The 14,410-nt window shown below is 38.7% G+C and overlaps 1 protein-coding gene across 6 annotated transcripts in view; it reads left to right on the top strand.

Moving 5' to 3' along the window:
• nup58 (nucleoporin 58) overlaps positions 1-12,324 on the top strand; it is a 114,547-nt gene extending 102,223 nt beyond the window's left edge. For 5 of the 6 annotated variants that reach the window (XM_068033608.1, XM_068033609.1, XM_068033604.1 and 2 more), the window contains one exon: positions 108-1,278. In XM_068033608.1, coding sequence (XP_067889709.1) covers positions 108-283 — 176 coding nt within the window. In that variant the 3' untranslated portion in view covers positions 284-1,278. Of the gene's footprint in view, positions 1-107; positions 1,279-11,709 lie in introns of those variants that run through there. The other variant, XM_068033607.1, reaches the window with a different exon arrangement.
• The last annotated feature ends 2,086 nt before the right edge of the window (positions 12,325-14,410 follow it).

Raw genomic sequence — 14,410 nt, 5'->3', positions numbered from 1 at the left:
TTGGCAAAACTGAGAATGGATACAAGGAAGTTACCATAATCTGTTAATATTTGCTTGAATGTTGTTAAACACTTCATGAGTAGTTTTTTTTTATTTTCCTGTGCAAGGCTTTGGCAGCTCAACTACATCTGGATTTAACTTCAATAATCCTGGGATCACAGCGTCTGCTGGCCTGACCTTTGGTGTGTCCAATCCTTCAACATCAGGCTTTGGCAGTAATCTAGGGGGACAGCTTCTGCAACTGAAGAAACCTCCAGCTGGAAACAAACGAGGCAAAAGATAGGGAATTGTCAGTGTGGGAAGGGGGATATATTTTCTTAAATTAGGCATGACTCATGTGGTTCTATGTCCTAAATATGTTTTTTAATAGTTATAGATATAAAACTATCGACAAATAGAACGTTTATATTTCAGGTGAGCTTTAATCAGAAATTCCTCAGTTTCCGAAAGGATTCTGATCAGTTTTCACAATTGAAGATTATATTTTTGAAAGTAAAGCAAGATGGATTGTGTACCTAGATAATTTCATAAATACAAAGCATAAATGCATAGTGTATCTGTTTTTTACTTCAAGAATTGGTTACAAATTGGTTACAAATTTATCTAAGAACAGCTGCTATGTAAGTGAATTTGAACCATGGGTGCTGCAGATGTCTGCATAACTGAAAAATGTAAACTCATATGTGTAAAGTCAGTGATGTACATGTTGTTTTAATATGGAAATTCACATCTATCATAGCCTTTAAACATTGCACTTTTTATACAATAGGTACTACCCAATATTTGGCTTTGTAGTAAGAAAGTTAAAACGTCATACTTTTGATGATGAGTTGTCAAGGTACTTTGGATGAAAGCTTTAGTAGTGGTGACTTTCCTTTAACACATAGTTAATGTCTATTTTTGTAGGATTAGAGGATACTGCTGTTGAATGCCTTTGTTTGCAAGAGAGGAAGTTGAGATATGCTGAGTTGGATGAAATTGTTAGGGAATGTCACTGATGTCCTGAATGTCATTATGTATGTATTTGCATGAGGAGCAGCATTGTGCAGACTTGACCTGTGATTCATCTTTCAGTGACTTTTGAAGGCCAGATGTTTTGAAAATGGTTTTCTTTGTGACTTCAATTATTTATACATTTGTTTCAAAACTGTGTAGTGAAATAGTCACGAATATGACAATGTATTTGTAGATTGTTGTAAGTTTGGGGTTTGACAAACATTGAATTGTATTTGGGGGAAAATGCTAATTTGGTTAAAATAAAGCAACTTTCACAAGTTTTGTCCTGCTGCATTTTTTATGAGACCTACAGCTAAAACAAGGGATAATATTCTACTGAACAGACATTATTATAACATAATAGTGGACTTATGCAAATTCATATGCATATTACCCCTTGCAGCATATTCTTCTAAGAAAAGGAAAATTTCCACTTGGGTTGCTTAATAAGTTTCTCAAAACTCCAGCATGCGTTTTTCCTCTGTCCTGTAAAATGCTTTGACAAATCTTTCTCCACTTGACCAAAATAGAAATGTGTTTCCCTGAAAACTCAAAATTATTTCAATTATGCAACATTAATCCCAGATCGGCACTATTTTTTCTTAATGAATTTTCATTGGATTCCCACAGTGGTGTAACTCAATAGATGCCTCTCACTGACACTTTTAGGATTGGCTTATTACAGTTAGTGATTTTTTAAAAATTCTTTCATGGGATATGGGCATCACTGGCAAGGCCAGTATTTGTTGCCCATCCCTAATTGCCCTTCAGAAGGTGGTGGTGAGCTGTCTTCTTGAACCATTGCAGCCCTAACAGTGCTGTTAGGGAGTTCCAGGATTTTGATGCAGCGACAGTGAAGGAACAGCGATATATTTCCAAGTCAGGATGGCTTGGAGGCAAATTTGCAGATGGTGGTGTTCCCATGCATCTGCTGCCCCTGTCCTAGATGGAATAGATTGCGAGTTTGGAAGGTGCTGTCGAAGGAGGTGTGTTGAGTTGCTGCAGTGCATCTTGTATATGGTACACACTGCTGCCACTGTGCATCAGTGGATGAGGGAGTGAATGTTTATGGTGGTGGATGAGGTGCTGATCAAACGGGCTGCTTTGTGCTGGATGATGTTGAGCTTCCTGAGTGTTGGAGCTGTGCTCATCCAGGCAAGTGGAGATTATTCCATCACACTCCTGACTTCTGCCTTGTAGATGGTGGACAGGCTTTGGGGAGTCAGGAGGTGGGTAACTCGTCATAGAATTCCCAGCCTCTGATCTACTGTTGTAGCTACAGTATTTATGTGGCTGGTCCAGTTCAGTTTCTGGTCAATCTTCATTTGTGCAAGGTACGATTGCAACCAACGGAGAGTTTTCCCCTGAATCCCATTGATTCCAGTTTTGCTAGGGCTCCTTGATGCCATACTCATTCAAATGCTGCCTTGATGTCAGGGGCAGTCATTCTGTCCTCACTTCGAGTTCAGCTCTTTTGTCCATGTTTGAACCAAGGCTGTAATGAGGTCAGGAGCTGAGTGGCCCTGGCGGAACCCAAACTGAGAGTCAGTGAGCAGGTTATTGCTGAACAAGTGCCAAAGTGTATGAAGTACATCAGTGATGACTACTCACCTGTACCTCACCTTTTCTTATCTAAATGATTGCTATTATGAGTCATTCTCAGTAAGAAAACATGAGCACTGTTCACGAGACAGTTGCAGTTTTTGAAAAAAGGTGAAACCTTCGAGGACATCCTACGTGATTCTAGACTTGTAACATTTGCTGAATATTCAAAAATAATACCTTTCTGGTTAGGCCTCAAAGTCACAGTTATCATCTGTATCAGAATGTTATAGTTGATAAAAGCAGCAATTCTTTGGTCTTCTCAGGTTGAGCACTGTCCCTATGCAAGAGGGCCAGGTCCCAGGACTCCTCTGAAGTCATTATGGTGCTTTTCCTTCGATTTTCTATCCTAAGTGAAAATACCTGACCTCTGGCAATTAACCACAGCAGCAAACTGATTTTGCCATCCTCCCTCTCCATACCACACTTGTTTTAATAACTGGAAAAGCAAACACACCTATGTCTTGTAGTTGATGCATTTGAAAAGGCATTAAAATCTTGTATTTTGAATAGCTGCATTACAACAGCTAATGAAACGGTTCTGCACATTTCAACTGTTAAGTGTAGCTTTGAGCCTTATCTACAGTAATGTCAACCTTGACATGGTGCTAGAACTCTAGCCTCTAAGCCAGATAGTTTTGGGTTCAAACTGCACTCCTGGATTTGTGTACTTAATATAGTCTGACACTGCAGTGCAGTAGAGGGACAATTGTATTGTCACGAGGGGCTGCCTTTTGGATAGGGTGTTAAACCAAAGCCCTGTCTACCTACTCAAGTAGACCTAAAAGATCTCATCATACTGTTCGAAAAATAAGTTTGTTCTTCTGGTGTCTGGCCAAGATTTATTCCTCAACCAACATGAAAATCAGATCAGCTGTTTATTCATCTCTTACTGTTTTTGGGACCTTGTGTGCATTGAATAAGAAGTAATTCATTGGCTGTAAAGTACTTTGAGAGAGCCTACGGCAATGAAAGATGCTGTGTAAATGCAAATTCTTTCAATAACTGAAATATCTACTTGCATTATAAGGTGCAGCCAACTTATATTTCTCTGGGAACAACTTCTGGTGTGAATTTAGTAAGTAATTGCATTGACAGTGGAGAGTCATAGTTCAGGTAATGTTTTAGTAAAGCCTTTATCAAGACAAGAATGTTGCCTTCATTTTACAATTGGTTTTTATATCATTTTGAAGTAGTGCAAGCATACATTTAGTTTTATGTAATGGGAGTTGCTATATGTCTGAAAGACATATCTTCAAATATAAAATACTGAAAATATTTTGATGCATACTAATAGTGCTAAGGATGCACAACTATCGTGATTTGTAACCAAATTATAGTAATTATGTAAATAGTGTACCAATGTTTGTAAATGCATGAATGTATTACTGCCTGTTTCTATTGCAGTTTTGAAATTAAAATGACTAGTTTATTGCATTTTTGGCACCGATGAAGGTTTGAAATATGATGTAGTAGTCAATGATAAACTTACCTTGCAAAACAATGTTTGCACATAAAAAGTGGAAAAACTAAATATAAAGTGTTTGGGCAAGATGGAGGCAGACAGAGCATAATGTGGGAAAGTATGAAATTATCCACTTTGGTAGGAAGAATGGAAAAGCAGAATATTTTTTGAAAGGTGAGAGACTAGTAAATGTTGGGATTCGGAGGGATTTGGGTGTCCCCGTCCACAAATCACAATAAGTTAACATGTAGGGTCCATCAAGTAATTAGGAAAGTAGATGGTATGTTAGTCTTTATTGCAAGGGGGTTGCAGTCGAAGAGTAAGGACAAATACATTGGACTTTGGTGAGGCCACCTCCGGAGTACTGGAAGGATATACTTGCCTTAGAAGGGAGTGCAATGAAGGTTCACTAGACTGATTTCTGGGATGAGAGGCCTGCCCTATGAGGAGAGATTGAGTAGAATGGGTCTATATTCTCTCGAGTTTAGAAGTACGAGAGGTGATCTCATTGAAACGTATAAAATTCTTAAGGGGCTTGATAGGGTAGATGCTGAGAGGCTGTTTTCTCTGGCTAGCGAGCCTAGACCTAGGGGTCATAGTCTGAGGATAAGGAGTTAGCCATTTAGGACTGAGATGAGGAGAAATTTCTTCAATGAAAGGGTTGTGAACCTTTGGAATTCTCTACCCCAGAGAGCTGTCGGTTCTCAGTTGATGAGTATATTCAAGAATTAGATCAATAGATCTTTGGGCACTAAGGGAATGATGGGATTTGAAGATAGGATAAGAAATTGGAATCGCTGTAGAAGTTCAACCATGATCTTATTGAATGGGGGAGCAGGCTCAAGTGCCTGTATGGTCTACTTCTGCTCCTGTTTCTTAAGTTCCTCTATTCATAGGTCTAGCATCTCAGTTCATTGTAAATTTCCAGCCTTTTTTAAATATGTTGCATTATAAATGCACCATCGTTGAAGATAATCCATATGGTGTACTAATAGTCCCATGACAGCTGGGTCACTTGGCAAAAATAACACCAGGGCATGGGGCCTGTGGGTTGGATATGAGTCCAAACCCAGCTTTCATTTGCTTCATTTTCCACTCGGGGGCGAGCTTGTCATTTCCAGAGTCAGGCAAGTTGTTTGGAGTAGAGAGTAAACATTAACAGCTCCTTTCCTGCATTGCTCAAGCACAAGCAAAATAGAGGACTAACAGTGATTGCAAACTAGAATAGGAGTTGGGATTGAGGGCCACATTTTGATTGGAGTTGGTGAGAAAAAATATTGTAAAAGTTAAGTGAAAAACAAATTCTAATGACAGTACTCTATTTGTGTGCGAGTTTATCTCGCTGTAAAAGGCAAATTCCGACAGCCCTCAATTAAATTTTTCTGCGAAAAAAAATGTAAATACACTTTTTTTAAAGGGAAAAGGAGGTTTTTATCCACACACACAATTTTAGAGCTACAGAAGAAACCTTGAAAGAATGGTGCAGCAGGTGAGAAGAACACAGATGTTTAGTAATGCAACTGTAGATCTGCTTCTTCAAGAACTGGCAAAAGCTGGATATCCTGTTGGATCAGAGGGGCATTTCCTGTATCGGAGAGTCATCTGCCATATGAGCGAAGTTGGGCCAAATGGTAAATGCAATGTCTAACATACAAAAAAACTGGAAGCAGATGAGGAAATAGCCTAATGGAGGCTGACAAGTGAATATTACCCAGCATTTCACTAGATGGCATAAATGGGCAGAGTATGCATACCACTAAAAGTTTCCTCTCAAGCACTTACAACTTGATTAAAGCCACATATAAAACACTCACCTTTTGTATCTTCACATGCAAGCAAACAAACTTTCTAGCTTACACTAATCTATGGAGCCATTGCCACACTTCCATCGATAAAGTTATGCCAACAAGCAAGTTTCCAAGTAAACCTTGATCCAGGACTTGAGTGCTGCATTGTCTGAGGTTTTACATCAGACATCAGCAAAGGTCTTGTCCTCACTCAGGCGATTGTAAAAGATCCATGGTACTATATGAATAATAGGGATTTTCCAGATTTCATGGCCAAAATTTATCCCTCAAGCATCACCACCAAAACAGTTTAATTGGTCAATTATCTTAGTGCTGTTTGTGTAACCTTACTGTATGCAGATAGGCTGCCCTGTTTCCTTATATTACAAAGACTACACTTTAAAGGTACTTAATTGGCTGCAAAGCACTTTGGTACTTCCAGTAAATGACAGGGAGCCCTATTAACTGACCTATCTGGGAGAAAGATGGAGAGAGGCTGGGGAGAGGTCACATTCAGCACTTCTCAAATGCACCTCATCTTCACAAGGAGTGACATTTAGTGTATGTAGAGATTTCTGTGTGCTGAATTATTCCACCAACCCCCACCACCCCACCCCCTGCCTGAAGAGGATAGATTGGGGCTAACATGAGAAAGGGTTAACTAAGGTAAGTTTCACAATTCAAAAATAAATTATAAAAATGACTGCAAAATAGCTTACTACATTAGAATTATTTTTAATTAGTTGCTATTTGCATTTATATCGTGATAATGAAACGTATTAAAACATTTAGAATAATAGAAACATCAAACTTTACAATACAGAAGAAGGCCTTTTGACTCATCACACCTCTGAAAAAGGTTGCACATTTAAACATATTCCCAACCCCTTTCCCTGTATCTTCTAAAAACATTTATTTTTCAACTATTTATCATAGATCCTGCTTCCACCTCTGTTCCAGTAATGTTATGTAAGTAAACATGCTGACACCAGCAATTAACCAGTTTTTTTTATTGGTGGTAGTGACTGAGGGAGCAATATTGGCTAGAACACTGGGAGAATGCCACCTTCTGCTTCAATAAGTACCAATGGGATGTTTTAATAAAAGAAAAGAAAGACTTGCATTTATGTAGTGCCTTTCCCAACCTCACAATGTCCCAAAGCAATTTACAGCCATTGAAGTGTAGTTACTGCTGTAATGTAGAAACCATAGCAGCTAATTTGTACACAGCAAGCTCTCTCAAACAGCTACACGATATTGACCAGATAACCTGTTTTTATGATATTGATTGAAAAAGGGATAAATATTGGCTAGAATACCAGGGATAATTCCTCTGCGCTTCAAATAGTAACATGGAATCTTTTACATCCTCCATAGAAAGCAGTTTAAACATCTTATCTGAAAGACAGCACCCCGTTAGTACTACACTGCAGTGTCAGCCTAGATCTTTCTGCTCAAGTCTCTGGAGTGGGACTTGACCTTCCAACCTTTTGGCTCAGAAGTAAGAGTGCTACCAACTGAGCCATAGTTGGCTATGTCTATTTTAGCCACTGAATCAGGAAGATCGCTTTTTAGTTTAATATTGTTCCAAAGGATGGGCTTTCATACAATTCAGGCTTCCCTCAGATCTTGCAGTCATGTATTAGGCCTGGATTATGAGCTCAAATGGTGCACAAAACAGCAATCTACGAACCCAGAGACAAAAGAACTACCAACTGAATCTTAATGACAAAGATGTCCCAAAAAAAACAATGGTCATCAAACTTCTCAACTTGAGAATCCCATGCAAAAATTGACATATTACTAAGGCCACTGATCAAATACTAAATCAATCTTCAGGAGCCTGTCCAAATATTGGCATATTCCTGGGACCCTGTCCAAATAGTGACATTCTTCCAATGATTCCCTGTTCTTCCTGTAGATGATGCCAGCTACCCAAAACATTTTCATTAGTGTATAGTAACAGAAATTATGTGCTAATAATGTTAAATAGTTATGCAAGTTTAATCAATGCCAGTAAGACAATGTGCTCACAAGGAAAGTTAATTTATTCAAAGCATTAATATCTCAAATAAAATTAAGTACTTACAACCACGCAAGCATTCCTGAGGAAACAATGCCCTTTGAGTTACTAGTCTTGTGTTCAATCTTTCCATGTTGAGTCAAAATTTGTGTCACAATACACTATTTTAAAAATCTTAGTTTTTACAAGTTTCTTATCAAAATGCTCTTATATGCCTAGCAGCATGACATAATCATTCCTGGTTCACATGTGACTATCTATTTCTGAGCTACAGTGTACATGATACAATGGTCCTTTGATATGAGTGAAGCTGACTCAGCCTTCAATGATCCTGTTATCTGCCCTCCGACAAACTAAAGTAAGCAAATTTCTCTTATCTGACTTTTCCCTAGGTCTCCAGATATTCTTTTACTCAGTCTTAGTACAATTACTATACATGGATACTTTTTGTGCTTCACAGAATGCAGGTGGAATCTGTCTTTTCAGAAAGCCGATTAGACAGAGAATTGAGTTTCTGTCTAATTTGTGTATTGCTTCTTTAGAATACTGGAGTCAGCATTCTGCATTTTAACCATTTTCACCCATGTCTCCTAACAGTAAGTCAACAAGTATTGAAAAAATACAGAATGCAATATTTTTGAAACTTTGTTTTACGCCTGGTCCAAATCTAAAGAATCTTGTGGACCCCAGAAGATCCTCTTGATGATCTCCAAAATTTTGGCACTCTTATGTCCATCTGATACCTTAGTTGAGATCATCTTGTGAAATATTTTATGGTACAACTAATGCCTACCACTCTGTGTCACAATCCATTAGTTGACTAAACTGTGTTTCTACTAGGTTGTCTAACCTTTACTTCTAAGGGTTGCGAGATATTACAGAACCACATCCAAAAATGTACAAAAGATAGTAAAGAGTACATTCGCCACTTCCAAGCTAGGTAAAGGAACCTGAATAATGGCATTAAAAGATGTATTCAACATCCCTAAATAATTCATGTAATACATCTCTACATGTAAAGCCGTTGGGGATTTCATCAACACAGACCATATTCTGAAAAAGTTTGGCTGGTCTTTATCTGCAATACCCATATAATTTATGGTTTCTGTTTTTTTTCAATGAGAAAACTCAAAACAAAACTAAAAATGTAATTTTTTCCCCCATCTCATGGCATAACCTGGAAGTGATCCAAAGAAAGAATCTCTATATTTTTTTGATTACTGTGTCAACAACCTTATCCTGCTACACTTAAATTGAAAGGTGCTATTTTTAGTTTAATGGACTCAAATTAATATAAGCTAAGGAGACCACTAGCTAAATCTAACTTGGAAGTAACTAGTCCATCATTTTTCCTTATATACATAAGGGTGTCACATTTTTTTGTATAGAGAGTTCTTATTTTTCTGTATGTATGTTTTATGTGTATGGAGGTTCCTGCTTTTGGAGTCTCAATTTTTGTATATTCAGGAATCCCGTTTTTGGGACCTCACATTTTGTGTGCATGGAATGGCAGTTTACATTTTGTGTACGAGGGCTAGTGTTATTGCACAATTACATCCTGCCCACTTCATATGTACAATAGCAGGCTTGCAGCCTCCATGTAATAATATTTTTCTTACTTAGCTAGGCCACTATGTTGGAATTGAAAAAAAAACTTGAAGTTTAAAGAAAAATCAGTGCCAGTTAAAAAAAATACTAAAAATGTGTATGTGGTATTGCCATGTTTTAAGCAGTTGGAATTTGGAACTGAAGTCCATTAGATTTAGTGAACTGTGAGCTCCTGGACACTTGAGTTGCTTTGAGAGTTTGACCAAGTCTGAGGAAGGTCTAAGCCAACTCAGAGCCCCAACACACTGGATGAGTCAGATCATTTAATATTCCAAAATACTGATCACGTTTACATGCAAATTTGTTCTTATTTTGGAGAATATAATTTTTTCCTTGTGAAATATGTCACTGGCAATTTTCAAAAATGTCGTTCCTTAAAAAATTGATTCATCACATTCTTCCAGTCAAAAGCACTATACTCTTCTCTACCCACCTATGGATCAAATAGTAACAAAGAAATGGTAAATTTGAGTGTCAAGCTCTTAAATAAAATTTGTTTCCTGTGATCTAAGTGAATTCTGATATAAAGCAAACCAGTCCCTGGCCTGGTATGGCATCGCACCTACTGGGAGCACATATTAGGAAAATCACAGATGGCAGGGCACAATTTCTCAAAATCCACTACTAACCAAACTGGTTATGCATTGGATGTGCGGAAGCAAAAGCTTTTATGTTATAATATATAATACACAGATCAAATTGGAATGGTACAAGTACACTTCTATGATAGTTTTATCTTATATTTAATGCAAGTTACTGCGATGTTCTACAATCATGCCTAAGAACAATTTCCCTTTCAAAATACCATAAGCCAAAGCAACTAGGCTGATGATGTTAAATTGTTGATGTCAGGAGGAAGGAGGAAAGATCAAATAGATTGGAATACATGCTTTCAGGTTCATCAGTGATGAGGCATTCAATCAGTAAATCATTCAGCAAGGCTCAGTCCATGGCTAGATAAAGCTTGCATGAAAGACAGCTTGTGAGTTCTTCCAGATGAGATCTATGATCCATTGATCTCTGCCATGTTGGTCTGTCAAACGTCTTCAGTGAAGAAGAGATGATACAACTTGTGGTAATGACTGGGTGAGTTCAGTTCTTGAACCCTGACAATTTTCAGATTATTATTCAATCTGAATATCCCTATTTTTGTAATCTCCTCCAGCCCCACAACTCTCCAAGATAGCTGTGCTCCTCTAATTCTGGCCTCTTGTGCATCCCTGATTTTAATTGCTCTGCCATTGGTGGTCACGCCTTCAGTTGCCTCGGGCCCAAGCTCTGAAATACCCTCCCTAAACTTCTCCATCTCGCTACCTTTCTTCTTTTAAGGCATTCCTTAAAACCTACCTCTTTGACCAAGCTTTTGGTCCCTTGGCCTAATATCTTATTATGTGATTTGGTGTCAAATGTTTGTTTAATAATGCTTGCACAGTGCTTAGGATGTTTTGATATTTTAAAGACACTATAAATGCAAGTTGTTGTTGTTATACTGTCATCCTAGAGTTTTTTCACTACTTACCTTTGGTAGTCAATGATTTTCTTTTCATTTTTGGGCCTCACCAATCATTATTCACTGCCTCAGGAAATTAAATAAGTGGGGATGTGTCTCTGACAATAAAAATTGGACATGTTCTGTTGGAAGATTTATTTTTTTTGTAATTTTTTATGTTAATATATTGTAAAATAACCATAAGTTAAATAATCCAGTCATGATTGCATAGTAACCATAGGTTAATGTTATGTCTGTTGTAAAAGGGAAGGTACATGGGAAATACATTACAATATTAAAACTAAATCTTTGTAAATTAATGAAATTAAGTAACTCCCTAATAAAAAGAAAATTGTGATTTTTATTTTCTATACATAAACTTAAACTAAATCTAATTATTCACTAGTTACAGTATTTAATAAAATAATTGATTCACTTTTCATATTGCTGGATTGTACAAACATTAAAGTTTTCCTCAGCTTGCAAGATCAAGGCAATTCCAGTTATAATACTTGAGGTTGGTATTGAATTACTCCAAGGTATGTGTTTTTTCAACTTATTCACTCTCCCCTTTAAGGTATTGCTGCAGGAAGCAACGGCAGACATTGTGACCTAGTGATTGTGGAGGCCAGACATGCTCTGTAAAGCCACACCAAGTATGGTTATCTGGCTGGTGAGCTGTAGTGCCATTTTGTTGAGATTCAGTGGTTCTGATGTCAAGTTCTCTCTGTCTTCATAGGAAAAATGAACTGACATCAGGCAACAACATCAGGCACCGGCTGCAGATTACTTCTTTGACTTGTCAGGCCCAGTTCAGGTTTTCTTTTTCTATATGGATAGACCTTTCTGCAACAAACTGTGGCTTTTGTGCTGTCTCTAATACTTGCAAGTGTGCTCTGTGTACTCAGTAAAGAACTGATATGTGCATAACATTGAATAACAATTATTTTTGTTCTGTTTCATATAAACTCGTTACATTGAGTCACAATATCAACAAAACTCTAATTGTTAACTCAAATCATTTCAATTGACAACAGCAAGATGATATGATGCTTCAACATGTACAGACTGAAACATAGGAGCATAGGAATTGCAAGATTGAAAAGACTAAGTTACTTTTAGTTGTTGACTAATCATAGCAATCATTCCCAATCAATTATTCCACAACAGACCCAAAGGTGACTTGAAGAAAAGCCCCATAGTGGAGAACTTTGGGAACTGTTGCAATATCACTTTGACAGTCTGAGTACGTCACACATCATCACAGGAAGTGACATCAACTAACGTGACCGTTCAGTTGGAGTTTAAGTCACCTAGTCACATACGTGTTATAGAGCTCTCTTGTAAATCTGTTACTTAACAATAAACAACCCACAATTTAATCACTTTCAACTCAAGATTGTTTGGTACCTTATTGATGAAGAAAACAATAAAAAAATATGGTGGCAGCTTGTGGTTTCTGAAACTTTGAGTTCAGGGCACACTTTCCACATCTGGTAGTGTTGAGGTGTAGTTGAAGACCACAGCATAGAGGGAGGAGAATGCAGAGAAGCTCAGCGATCATCAGGAATAATGATTTCTCCCATTGATGTCCATCGGAGGTAGTGGCAACGGCATGACACTGTCAGGTTTGACAACCATCCACTGAATTCGGTGCTCAGGAGTGCGTGAGTACACAAAAGGGGTTGTTATTTTGATGGTTGTCAGCGAGAGAAAGCAAGAATCAGGAGGAATCGGGCTCGGGAAAGGCGAGCAGAGTCAGTTCACGTCAGGACAGCAGAGTGCCACCGCCATTGTGCGCTGTGTTTTCCCCCCATAACAGCTCTGTGGACAGAGTCCCCTGATCACAGTGCTGCAGGCACTGAACACAGGGCGTGGCTGAAGTCTGACACTGTGCACACAGTGGAACTGCAATTTTTCTTCCCTTCAGGGAAAGCCTCAATAAAAAAAAGGGAGTCATTTAAAGGGGAAAGCTCAAGCCAAGGATTCTTGCAGACCAGTATCCATCAATGATTTGGAAAGCCCAAGATCTCCCCTGTGAATTCCAACTCATCAAGCAATACATGGAGTTGTACCTTTTGGATCTTACTGTGTCAGAGCTGGATAAGCAAGTGATCAAAATAAAATCGCAATCAGCAACGAGGGGCTGCACTGTATCAATACCTCGGGATGATCAGAAGCGGACCAGAAGGACCCGGCGAGACTCTGGACTACGTTAGAGGGTCAGCTGAAGGTCAAGATTAATTTTCAAATTCATCATCTTGAACTAATGGCGTACAGGCAGCAATCGAAGGAGACCATCAATCAATTTGTGAGAAGATGCCGTGAGAAAGGAAAAACCTGTGATTTCCCAGAGGTGGAGTTATCTGAAAGGAATTGGTTATTGCGGCCAACTCGATAGAAGCTTTTCAGAAAGAGCTATTAGACAAAGAAAAAGGATATGACATTGAAAGTCTCCTGAGAGAAGGCAGGAAGTTCGAGGCTATAGCTGCAAGTAGTGCATACAAGCACTTGCAACAACAACCACAAATGAGGTAACCAGACAAGATTTGTGGCAAGTATGGGTCTGATGCACCAGTCAAGAAATTGTCCCGCTTACGTGGACAACTGCAAGGTATGTGGCAAGAAAGGGCGCTGGGCAAGGTTGTGCAGGAGGTTTAGTAGTGGAAACCTGGCCGGAAGTCACAGCAGGCCACAACCTGACAAGAAACAAACACCACCTCGTAAGAGGCCAGTCCAAATGCAGACATGTCCACGAGATAGACATGGATGTAACAAAGAGAGCACTGATAGTGAGCAAGCCTGTCACACAGTAACAATTGCACATCAGATGAATGTGGTTACTCAGCAGGAAGCATTGACCACCACTGACATCATATGCACAGAGAAGACTGGCCAGCACCAACTGCAACTCAAGGTTGATACAGGGGCAAGTGCAAATATTTTGCCACTGAGAATACTGAAGAACATGTACCTGGCAAGATGGGAAGCCATGATGCAATCTACAAACGAACCTACAAATGCAAGATTCACTGCATCCAACGGTACTCTGATTAACTGTATGGGAACACTAAAGCTGGAATGTAGGTATGGAAACTCTTGGTGGCCACAGCAAACATTCTACATTGTCGATGCTAAAAGGTCCAGCAGTAAGAGGGCTACCGGCATGGAACGAGCTTCGAATTGTGAAAATCCATAAGATCAACAGTGTGCCAAGGACAGATGTCAAAAACAGGTATGATCCCATTGAATCCATCCAACACTTACAACGAATGTACCTGGGTCGATTTGATACAGTGGGAGGTTTCAAAGGAGTAGCTACTCTACATGTGAGAGATGATGTCATTCCTTCTATGGATCCACCAAGAAAATGTAGCCTTCATATCAAGGACAAACTCAAAGGTGAGCTGGACACCATGGAGAGGCAAGGAATTATCAGG

Source organism: Heterodontus francisci, chromosome 6 (assembly GCF_036365525.1).
Source record: "Heterodontus francisci isolate sHetFra1 chromosome 6, sHetFra1.hap1, whole genome shotgun sequence".
Taxonomy (NCBI): domain Eukaryota; kingdom Metazoa; phylum Chordata; class Chondrichthyes; order Heterodontiformes; family Heterodontidae; genus Heterodontus; species Heterodontus francisci.
Note: the sequence above shows the minus strand (reverse complement) of the source record. Positions and strands in the feature narration are given on the sequence as shown.